Below are 12,439 nucleotides of genomic sequence, written 5' to 3' on the forward strand. Positions count from 1 at the left end.
TGCCACTGGGTGGTGGGAAAATGGACCTGTCCTAAGTATCTTAAAATGACAGTTTCTTAGCGTCTGTGTCCAAATCTTACCAAAATCTTTCCACTGGAAAACTTGAGCTCAAAATAGTATTATACATTGCTCCCACGATGTACAGTAAAAAGGAAAACCCATATGGGGCTTTTCTTTACAAATGATGAAATGCAACTCTTCTGCTTTGGCTTTTCCTCTGAGTGAAATTACAACATTCCCGTCCAGTTCAGCTATTCCAAATTAATGTTGTTAATTGGAAGATCATCTTGGAAAAGAAATTAAACGCATTTTTATCTACACTGAGGTACAATAACGTTTGTTCAGATTCATCTGTATTTCAGCTTGCTTTTGTTGTCCTTCTCGTCATAGAAACACAGAAATCCTTAGTTGGAAGGGACCCACAAGAATCATTGAGTCCAATTCCTGGCCCTGCACAGGACCATCCCTAAGAGTCACACCATGTGTCCAAAAGTATCATCCAAACACTTCTTGAACTCTGGCAGGCTTGGTGCTGTGACTACTTCCCTGGGGAACCTGTTCCAGTGCCCAGACACCCTCTGGGTGAAGAAACACTCCCTAATATCCAACCTAAACCTCCCCTGACACAGTGCTAGCCATTCCCTCAGGTCCTGTCACTGGCCACCAGAGAGACTGACCAGCAGAGCACCAGTTATGCTGGTAGTTGCTGATTTCGTATGGGGGGACTTTTCCCAGATAGTGAGAGAGAGGGAATCAACACCTTCACTACAAATGACTGTAATGCTGTGTGACTGACACATGTTGCTGCATCACAGGCAGGAACATGGCACACACAACTGAACATCTGCAGCCCCTGCCTGCTGCTCACTGGCAACCTCTGCCCAAGAGACTGGCAGGCAGGGAAAAAAAAAGATCTAGGAAGATCTGACTTTACAGAAAACCAGAGAGGTCTTCCAAGCATCTCTTGGTATTTTAAGGTACTTTCATCTGAAAAGGCCTCTGCCAAGTGCTGATCCATCACACAGAGCACCAAAGCCACAGCAGAGGTCTTGGTGCCAGACACTGGCTCGAACTGCGGGTTCCAGCCTTTCTCAGGCTCAAGATTCCTCAGTCTGTCCTGGGAAATTCCATTTGTCTACCTCAGGAGGCAGCGGTCATTGATGGATCTGAGCTCCCCTGTGCTCAGGAGTGCAGCACTGCCTGTGTGCAGTGTGCACTCTGCATACCTGTGGCAGGTTCATGGCAGTAACGTGGGACAATTGCTTTGATTTTGGTGCAAATACAGCAATGCAGCTCCATATTTTCAGGGGACTTAGTGTTGCCTTCCTGATCCCACAGTGGTGGGATGGTCAGTCTAAGGAAGACTGTCACTATATAGTGTTAAGTCCTACAGAGGTAAATGTGCTATTTCCTACCTGCTGTTCCCAAGCCTGTGTCTCACCTCCCAAAGCTCAGGAAAGCGTTTTGGTTCTCATTTGGTCCACGCTACTTACCCCAGTAGCCTGCTTTTAAAACTGCAATGAGCAAGGAAGTTATGAGATGTTTTAACCTCTTGCCGTTCATGCAAGCCTCAGGTGAGACTATAGGATTGGAATTGTAAAACTGAGTAAGGGAAACATCTATCATTGTTGCTATGGAGACTGGAGTTTATGTAGCAATGACTTGTTCTGTTTTTTATCTCCTGGATCTTAGGCCAAAAAAAAAAAAAAAAAAAAAAAAAAAACCCGCAAAAATATAATGGACAAAACCTCTGGGACATGAGAATACAATTTGAATGACCTCTCAGCAGTATTGCAAAAGAAAACAAAGATGACAGGAATAGAGAGAAAAAAGTCTTTGTGTGTCAGGACAGTATCTTTCTGCAGAAAAGGAACTAGGAAGAGGCTAGAAAATGAACTAGGGCCACAGTGGACACAAGAGCAACCATCAGTTGCAGATTCTTTGGGTCATTCAGTGTTCTCTGTCCAGAGCCACTGCTCCAGCCGCACAGCTTATGCACTCTGGTCACGGTCAGATGCTCAAAGAACAGCATAACATTTTTTAACAATAAGGCCTACCCACATTTTACCTGTAATATGCGTCAATGGACAACAGGGATATGGAAACTGGGACTTTACCTTCTCCTAAATGGCTGTGTATGATGTCTTCCCTTGCTAGCCCATTACCTGAAGGAAAATCTGCTGCAGGAACTGTATGGCAGTGTAGTAAGGAAAAAACATGTACCTGTTCCTTGTGGGCACACGATCAGCATGGGTATGATGACAGTACATGAAATCTGTACCAGGCTCTATTGCAGACCAAAGCATGAAGCATGTCTGATCACATTGCTACAGTAAATAGATTATCTGCAGTATTTGAAAGCAGCTCTGAAGTTTCAAAAAATGACACATCTTAAGCATAATAGATTGCCCTTAAAAAAAACCCTACATATGCATATCAGAAAGTGAGGCTCTGTCAGACTAAAGTTATTTTGATGTCACAGAATTTAAGCCTTGGAGTGGAGGGACAAGGTATCCCTAAGACAGTGGTCAGACAGGTTTCAGAGCATTGTGGAAAAATATGCCTTTTGGTTTATGATCATTAAAGTTCTGTGCTGAAGACGCAAAGAAGGTGGCCGCGTTACCCCATCCCTGGCCATCCAGATCCATGAGCAGCCTCTTCCGGTTGTCATGAATCAGGACATAACTGAATCCCTGTCCTTTTCCACAGCAATGCATATATAAGAAAGATATTAAGCTACTGGAGAGTGTCCAAAGGAGAGCAGTGAAGATGGTGAAGGGCCTTGAGGGGAAGACATATGAGGAGCGGTTGAGGGCACTTGGTCTGTTCAGCCTGGAGAAGAGGAGACTGAGAGGAGATCTCATTGCAGTTACAACTTCCTCATGAGGGGAAGAGGAGGGGCAGGCACTGATCTCTTCTCTGTGGTGACCAGTGACAGGACCTGAGGGAATAGCCTCAAATCATGTCAGGGAAGGTTTAGGTTGGATATTAGAAAAAAATTCTTCACTCAGAGGGTGTTTGGGCACTGGAACAGGCTCCCCGGGGAAGTAGTCACAGCACCAAGCCTGCCAGAGTTCAAGAAGCGTTTGGATGATACTTTTGGACACATGGTGTAACTCTTAGGGATGGCCCTGTGCAGGGCCAGGAATTGGACTCGATTCTTGTGGGTCCCTTCCAACTCAGCATATTCTGTGATTCCGTGATTCTGTGTGCTAGTCCAGAAACAGCAGCCCACCAAGCAGAGATGTTCCAGGACAAGTAAATCAGATGGAATTTGCTCCATTTTCTCTTCTTTTTCACTGTTCACATGGGCTCTGCAAAGCTGCACCGGGCTCCCAAAACAAGAGGCACTCTAATGGCTGTTTCTTTAACATCTACATAGCCTCTTTTTAAGAGCAGCCACGTTGAGGGCGTATGGACTTGTGTGCTAACTGACAGTCCTTTAAGAGTGGCTAATGGCTTTGAGAGTAAAAAAAAAGAAAACAAAACCAAGAAATGAGATGACAGGGTACAGGGGACATGTTACAGCAATTTACTAGTTTGATCCCTAATGCTGAACTGTTGTAGGAATTTTACTCCATATCACAACAGAAGCTCACTAAAAGTGAGACAAAACAAGCAAGGAATATCGACCTGGAGAGCCAAGGGGGTACTTGGAGTTAGAGGCAATTCTGTAAAAGCTATTTAGATGTTATTGACATCCTACAATGTGTATAGCTATTTTGAAACCAATTTTCAGCAAGTTTATAGGCCAAAATATAATTCCGCCCATCTCAAAAATAGGATGAACTCTAAAAGTCCATGTAAAAATCAGTCTCAAAGGGAGACTAAGGGAGCATCTGAGACAAATTCTAGAGAACTGGAAGGGGAATCTGGGATATCATTTAAATCCCAGAGTGTCTTCAAATGCTAAGTGCAAATTAAGAAACTGATGCTGGCTCGAAGTCAGTTCTTGCCTGTCACTGGGAAGTACGGTGCTTTTCCTCTGTTGTGCGGACCAGGCAGAGCAGGTCACACACAGGCTGGAACTGCTGTCTCTTCTGCTCTTCCTGCAACAAGTCTTTGTATCTCATGGGTGACCAGGGACTCAGATCTCTTCTGAGAGAAAATCCCAAACTTTGCAGGATGAAACCTGCTTTGCTAAATTTATTTGAACAGTGATAGTTAAGCTGTGGCATGAATTTGGAGGTAAGTAACTTCATCTTGACCCAGCTTGTGTTCTTGGTTATTTCTATCAGGTTGGGGTGGTGGTTTCGTTTAATTCTACAAAGTTGGTATTATCTCCTGGTATGGAGTACAGGTGATCAGCTTTGCTGTTCTTCATAGATTAGACTGGATATTAGGAAAAATTTCTTCATTGAAGGGGTGGTCAGGCATTGGAAGAGGCTGCCCAGGGAAGTGGTGGAATCACTGTTCCTACAAGTGTTCAAAAAACATGTAGATGTAGTGCTTAGGGACATGATTTAGTGGTGTTAGGTTAATAGCTGGACTCGATGATCTCGGAGATCTTTTCCAACTGTAAATAGTTCTGTGATTTGTTCTGCATTTCACTCTGCTTAATTCATCTTTTTATTACCATAAGAACTACTCGATGAGCTAAAAATTCTAGCTATTTCTTTTCAAGTTCAGGTGATGGTGAGGGTTCTTTAGACCACTACAAAAAAGTTCCTATAAGTAACTAAGACTTTGGAAATTTGAAAATGCCTGGGCTATATGCCACAAAAATCAACAAACAAAAAGGCTCAGAAAATAGTTATTTATTACTCCAGAACATAATATATTTAGTGAGATACCTGTGTAGCTCTTTGCATCACATGAACCTTATGTATGATTTATAATCACTTCTGGGTCTCATTATTACCACATAACCCTTCTATTAAAATAAACTGATAACTATGTAATTAGTGATGGTACTGTCATTTGTAAGAGCAAAATTTTGTTCCCTGCCTAGAGGGAGCTGGAGAGAGCTATAAACATGAAATATCAATGCTACTCGTGGGATTAAATTGCTATTTTCCAATAGCTGCGATGCTTAACAGGATATTGCTGTAGTATGGATGTTTCGGGAATACGAGGCATGATGCATAGCTGTGATTAAGCTAAACCACACTTTCTGTCTTTCATTTGGCTTCCCTCTAAATCAGATATCACTGGGTATTGCACTCTTGCAGCATCCTCTGGGGTCCAGAGGAGTACATGTGCTGGTGGGAGCCGGGGAATGTTCTCCTATGGAAAGGGGGTACCTATCCCCAGGGCCCTTCCCCATGGTCCCCACTCCTGGCTCCTCCCCAGGCAGTGTGACCAGCTTCAGGGGGCTCAGGGCAGCCATCTCCATCCTCTGCATGGTGAGGAAAGGCACTTCTGGCATTGCACAGCAAGCCAGAGGGACATCCTGACGTTTCCATACCCATTGTCCTCAGCAGGCTGAGGTTTGGACTGCAAAGGGTTCATTTCTTCCACATGTAACACACCAGCAAAGCATCTTCTGAGTGCAGGGGTGTGCCCACAGCTAGACTTTTCGTTTCCCTTGGGGGGAAACAAAATGGAAGAAACCGAAAATTGCATCAAAGGAAATCTGTTCCCAAATGTGTTTGTTCTGACTGGTTTTTCCAGTCCCAAGGTGGATTTCTTTACCAGAACTGTTTGCTTTTCAGCTGAGAAAATGGAACTGGCTTGGAAAAAAGGTAGTCCTTAGCTCTTCCCCTTTGCAGATAAGAAAACCTGCTTACAGTTTGCAAACCTGGTTGAGATTATTAAAATTGATGCTATTTTACTGCAATGTCAGAAGCTTTGGGAAGCTCAGGACCCACTGCACTGGCCTCTGCACTAAAGGTCTCCTCTTTGCAAATGAGCAGAGGCTTCTGTCATCACTCCGAGGGATCTGTGAGGTTTTTCTGAATTATTTTTAACATACCACAGAGAGGATTAGGAGGGAACCTTTGTACCATCTGTACTGGACTGCAAGTGAGCCTTTCCGGAAATTACTCAGATTCTTTGGTGTGAATAGGCTGCTTAGATGTTGCGTTTTTCAGCCTCTGGGCACTGCACAGTGCCTGTAACACCAATATTTTAAAGAGCATGGCCTTAAAATGCCACATCTTTAAATAAGAAATGAACTTTGTAATGAACATTGGCAACAAGCCCCAAACATTTTTTTTTTTAATGATTCTCACTCCCTGTGCCAACAAGTACCAAGTATGCAGAAACATCTGCTGCATAAAAAGTACATCTGCTCAGCAGGTGGAGAGGTGGCAGGCACAGGGATCGCCTTTGGAGGGCATGGTCGGGGTGGGGATAAACAGATATAAGAGGCTGCAGAGGGTGTGAAGAAGCTTTTGGTACAGCTGCTCTCTGAGCATCCTGCTGCACGTGCCTCTGTCCTGCCTTGTGCCATCTCTGGTCAGCCTCTTTCACCATGGAGGAGAAGGCTTTCCCAGACGGCCACATGCAGTTTAAACCCCAGACTGGTTGGCAAAGCCTGTCGGAACACTGGCCTGTCATCCCCTTGGGCTATTTACCAATTCCTGACATCACCATGCTATTTTTTATGTGAGTCCCTTGTACAAAGGAAGAGCATGGCCAGTTTCCATTGCTCTGGCAGACTTTCTATGCTACAGATTCTGTACAATATTCCACTACAGCAAAGCTAAGTGAAATCCTGCCTTTGTTACAACCCCAACTGTGTATTGCCAGCTTACAGTCCTCTACATGTTTTATTGCTTTTGCTGTTAATCTCTCAGGGTAAACACATATCACTACTTTAGATTCTGTAGTAGTTGTTTCTCCAGTCACAATTAGAAATAGGAACCTTTGGGGAAAAATGGTAAATATGTTAGCTCACTTAACACATGATTGAAATTTCACTTCAGCCCTCAAGGAATGTAATTGGCATAAAACAGAAGGCTCGTCTGTGCTGGAAATGGTGTTGCAAATGGTGGTATTTCCACAAACTACTTCTCAGGGTTTTACAGTGGTAATACACAGTTGTCTCTATGTTCCTCAGCATTTATAACAAGTTGACAAATATTCGGTAACTAAAGGTCATTTTATTAAATGAAGATACTTGTTATATAGTATCAAGTTCTAGCTTTGAAATTGTTAGAGAGCAGATTAAACACTGAACTCCCCAGACACACATATCGGTTGGGCAGGATCATACACCATGTAAATAAGCTAGTTGAAACACCTGACATTTACTCATAACACACTGCTACAAGTGGCAAAACCATTCCGTTCTTAGTCATTTATACACTGAATTTACACACTGACTTATCACTCTCAATTTCAATGAACAAAGAATACTTTGTATTATGCTTATGTAATGGCTGCATCCAAACAAAATTAAATTCTGTCATCTTCGTGTGCTGTAATTGGTAGACAGAAACCACTGGAAAAGCTGGAAGGACTCAGCACTGTCAAGACTGTTCCCAGAGCAGAGCTGTGGACACTGAAACTGCTGAAAATGTTCCTACCAAAGCCAGTGGTTTTGCATCAGATACGTAACCTCCGTGAACAAGAGCAGACCATTTACAGCTGCAAATGTTATCACTTCTAACACCAACCACTTGATTTGTGCCAATCTTTGCAGCAAGCTTCCTGATGCAGTTCAGTGGGGAAGACCTCTCTGCACCACCATTGCTCAGTGTAAGGCTCTCAAATACTGGCACACCAAGCCTGGTCCCACACCAGGACATGGTGCAGCAGGAGGTGGTTCAGGCAGTTTTGTTCACCAAACAAGCCCTGCAAAACCTCTGCTGGTGCATCTATACCCTCCAGCAGGAAGCATTTACCTTGAAACCCTTTCCAAGAGGTGTGAAAATCAACAGTTAAGCAGGACAGCATTAGAGACATCTTCTGCCCTAGAATGTGAGCTGTTTTTTAAAGTGATTCAGTTTTCACCCTACATCAAAGGTACATCGATCCTCCGTGGTTGCACTTGAGTAAATCAGTCTGCTGAGAAATTCAACCTTCCCTCTTATATTAGTTCAGCTATAAAAAGTAAAAATTAAAATAAGTTATAACATGCAGGGAAAGGCATGTTTCCTTCATTAATTGTTCAATATTTTTACCTAAAAGCCAGTTAAAATTTGGCCACTGACTCAGTGAATAGCCAGCATCTCATAAATACGTATCCAAGAAGAAGAAATAGAATGTCCGCTAATAAATCAAAAAGATTAAACTCCAAATAGCTGAGAAATTTCTTCATAAATCCTACTTTCAATATGTTACATTATTAATTTATTTTTAAGGAAGAAGTATGTCCCAATAGCTCTTCCTGGATGGACAGTTTAAAAAAGCGTAATAAAACACTGGAAGAATGACATTTTTAGGGGGTTTTTTTTGTATTTGCATATCATGTAATTTTTAATAAGACAGAAATTTCTGAAAATTTCTTTACATATTGCTAAGACTTCAGTTCGTGCCTTTCCCAGCTACCTAAAACTTCTGCACCCTCCAACTCCTACCAGTTGCCAGGCGATTATATAAAATGTTACCACAGATAAGGTTCAGTCAAATCAAGCAGTGAATTTTATCACTCTCTTTTAGTTCTATAAGAGCCAAATGGATTTAAGATCAACAAAATATAAAGAATCTTTCTTAATGGATAAACTGAATGGAGAGAAGGCTTTTTAGGGTGGTAGGAGCTTCTTAGTGGTGAGTTGTATAACAGCAATCCATCCAACACACAGAGAGTACAAAACTCTATACTCATTTCTGAAGTGATCAGAGTCATTTTTCATTTTAAGGTGAGTAGCATCTTTTTTTTTCTAAACAACTCTTTTGCCATTTGAAATAGCATGCTGCTTGTAGTTTTGAAGTATTTTTGATGGATGCTTTCCTCCGCTCATTGTCCTTCAATCCCAGGGTAAAATTCTCCACAGAAAGTATCCTATAACTCACAAGTAAAGAAACAGAAGAATCTGTGTCATTTTGTCTTTCTGTGGCCAAGATGAGAAGCCCATTGTCTTCTTCATCTTCTTTAACTTGTCATTAACCACTCTTGTAAATTAAAGAATTTCACTAAGCACAGCAGTGTTGGCATCACGAAGCTTCTTTGGGGCCATTTGTGCCCACCACTTGCATAAGCCCTACTCAGATCAGAGCATGCCTTACTACTAGCACTGGCTGTCTTAAAACCAACAACCTTTAAAGATGTTTCATTCCTATTATGAAATTTTGGCTTTTGTAAGACTTGTTTTAAACAAGGCACAAAAACTGTACAAAATACAAGCCACCAGGGGGAATGAAAGAAAAAAGCTGTTGGATTTACTAGAAAAGGGACTACGGATGTTAAGATGTCTACCCTCACCTCCAACTCCCTTTAAATCTCATTATATGCTTAAGTTTTTCATACCAAATAGCAATTTTCCGTTATTAATTTAGGCTCTAAAAATGTGCATTATCTAGGTGCATACATGAGTAGACAGATGCAAAACAAGTACTCTAGTTTCATTGAACTAACAAGTTTCATCAAATGTGTTGATAAAAGCAACTGTGCTTTAAATTGCAGCATTTGAAGTAAATTTGAAGCAACTTGGTTATTGACTGGAAAGCGGGCACATGTGTACTAGCAGTCAAGGAGGGAAACAAACTCTGTTGTCAACACCTAAACATCATTTTTGGTATGAAAACTGAATAGATTTAGTGATGCAATTACTGATTACTGTACATCTGATGGAAGTGCAACAGAATACATCCTTATGTCCTCAACTCCGGAGTTGGATTAGACTTGCACAGACTTTGAACTTTAAAAAGAAAAAAGCTTAAGCAATGTGTAAATGGGAGTATCAGAGACTGATACTGCTTCAAGCTTCCTGCGTGCATGTCCCATCTGCTTCCCACTTGGATGCTGTGGCAGGACCTAGGTACAGAGCAGGCCAGAAGGGAGCTGCCATTCTCTCCAACCGTGCCCCTGAAGCACCAAAAATCAGGACTCGTGAACCTCAGCCTTGCAGTCTGGGTGTCATCTCTGCCCTTCAGTCCTACTTGGATTAGGTGCTTGAGGCTAAGGGATGTTCCTGCAGCACAAGCAACAAAGGCTAGGGGTACCAGAGGAAGATGCAGGAAAGCAAGCATAAGTGTTTCTCACACAGGAGTCTTGCAATTGAACTTTTAATAGAAATGAGCAACCTGCAACCTACAATCCCATCAAAGAATTGGGAAGAGAGATAAGGGAGAAAGAAAAAGGCTGTTCCCCAGATTGCTCCTCCACCCCATTAGGATCCAGGGGCACAGCTTTGGCGAACAGCATGTTGTTACAAACCGAGACAGATGGAAATGTGGTTACTTGTCAAAGCTGTTATCCCTCAAGAGCAAAGAAATTATGTTGTCCTGAAAACGCTGTGGGTAACAGACAGGGAAAGGTTCAGAAATAGAACAAAACTAATAATATAAAACTAGGTTTGGAAGAAGAAATGAAAGCTGTCTTTTGCAGAGAAAAGGATGTGTTTTTTCTTAACAGATAAAAATCTTTCTTTAGTCCCAACAGTATATGTTACAATAGATAAGCATTGTCCTACTGAAGACTTAACCTATTAGAAATAAAACAGTAATGTTTGTCATGCAGTATTATCAACAGGATAATTTCTGTGATTGAAACTGAAGGTATTTACAAATTCCGGTCTATACCAAATACTGGATAATATAGGATACCGAGTTTTTAGAAAACCTTTAAATTCTAACTACAGCACAACCCACTCATAAAAGGCTTTTAAAAATTTTAGGTATTAACAAAGATCTGAGTCTACCTTTGAAAAAAATGCAGAATTTTCTTCCTAAGACAGTGATTCCTTCAAGATTAATTTAATAGTGAGCTACATCTTTTACTTTTAAGCACATTTCACAATAAAGCTCAAGAAGAAAACCAATTTCCCCAGCAGTATGTTTTCCTAATACTGCTCATTTCTTTCCATCAAAACAAACTGACTCTAGTACCATACCTTTGTCTGCTGAATCCAAGCCAGAAAATAAATGATAACTGCATCTTTTCCATTAAGGAAGGGGATGATACACAAAGAGGAAGATGTTTTGTCCTACAGGTGCCAAAATTAAAAAACAAAACAAAACAAAACTAACAACTTTATATTTTAAAAATGTCACTTTACTTTTACCGAAATCTTTCAGTCTTCACCTTTCATTAGGAGAAAACAATAAAGGAGAAAAAATACTGCAATTAAAATAGCAGTGTTGTGATTATTCCATTTTATATTTATTCTTGCACAAAAAGCCAAATAGCCAGAGAAGTTATGGCATCAGCAGCGACCATTATTTCACAGAAACCACATTCAACTCCAGTGGGAAAAGGAAGTTTCAAAATGCTTCCATATGTAATAAAACAATTTTCAAAATCTTTTAGGTTTTGTATTTTGAGTCTTCAGAAATGGTGATTTTTTTATTAGGTTTGGTAGCCTCGTCCATCAGTTCCTTCAGCTGCCCAATCTGTTCATCACGGAAGTCATTAAGTTTTTCTTCTGTGAGCTGGAGTCCATAAACAGTCTTTTCTCTCAAGTTTTGTTTGTCCTCATCGATTTGTTGCTGTATCAATGCTGCATAGTTCTAATGAGGAAGGAATACGAAGGTTACAAAACTGGCAAATGCAGGATTCATGTCAACTTTTTTCAAAAGCATTTTACTGTAATAACATACTCTTACATGATCTCCTACAACAGTCTATTAATCAACACCAAATGACAAAAAATTACACTTTTTATAAGAAAGAAAAGTTATTAAAACATTTCTACATTAAAACATCTACCACCAATTTTATGTAACTAGTTTAAAATGCATATTATATATGTACAGATTAATTTCATTATGTCCTATCGTATAACAAAACTGAAAACTACTGAAAACAAAACACAATTTAATTATAGATCAAATATAACTACTAAAATAGTGTTTTCTATCTAGCAGGATATCAATAGGATTCACTTTGTAAACTGATACAGCTGGAAAAGTATTATTCTTGAAATGTATTAGAAAAAGCAATCTATAATTAGACAAATGTCCTGAAGCCTTTTTGCCTAACCAGTCTCTGCTTTCCTCAGAACTGATAAGGTCACTTACATCCAGCCCTGGACTGCTCCAAACGCAGTAGGAATTCAGTAACTATGAGACTTCTGTCATTCTGCCAGTTTTTAGAAGAAATTAATTTAAAAAATCAAAAGTCAGGTGAGAATAAGAAGGAGCTTAAAGATACCTCTGTATTGCATACTCACTCCCCAAAGGAAAAAAAGAAAAAGATAACCCCCCTTTCTGCAGGGTTTTGAATATATGTAAGTTTGTTCAGACTGATTTACAATCCTGTTGTAACAGAAAGCATTTGGACCATGTTTACTCAGATAACAGCACTTATGTCAGTGGACAGGCAACACGGTCAGTGTGTGTTACATCAACAGCAGGCTGAGGACCACTAAAAAAAATCAAACCTTTCTCAAGA

At 40.7% G+C, this 12,439-nt stretch overlaps 1 protein-coding gene across 1 annotated transcript in view; it reads right to left on the reverse strand.

Moving 5' to 3' along the window:
- Window positions 1-7,026: 7,026 nt before the first annotated feature.
- Window positions 7,027-12,439, reverse strand: part of SDHAF3 (succinate dehydrogenase complex assembly factor 3) — a 36,608-nt gene continuing 31,195 nt past the window's right edge. The window contains exon 2 of the mRNA XM_039388647.1: window positions 7,027-11,556. Within this exon, the coding sequence (XP_039244581.1) occupies window positions 11,353-11,556 (204 nt within the window). The 3' untranslated portion in view covers window positions 7,027-11,352. The remainder of the gene's footprint in view (window positions 11,557-12,439) is intronic.

The sequence above is a fragment of the Pipra filicauda genome, unplaced genomic scaffold (genome assembly GCF_003945595.2).
Source record: "Pipra filicauda isolate LSUMZ 115617 unplaced genomic scaffold, ASM394559v2 scaffold66_size7647185_pilon, whole genome shotgun sequence".
NCBI classification, from domain to species: domain Eukaryota; kingdom Metazoa; phylum Chordata; class Aves; order Passeriformes; family Pipridae; genus Pipra; species Pipra filicauda.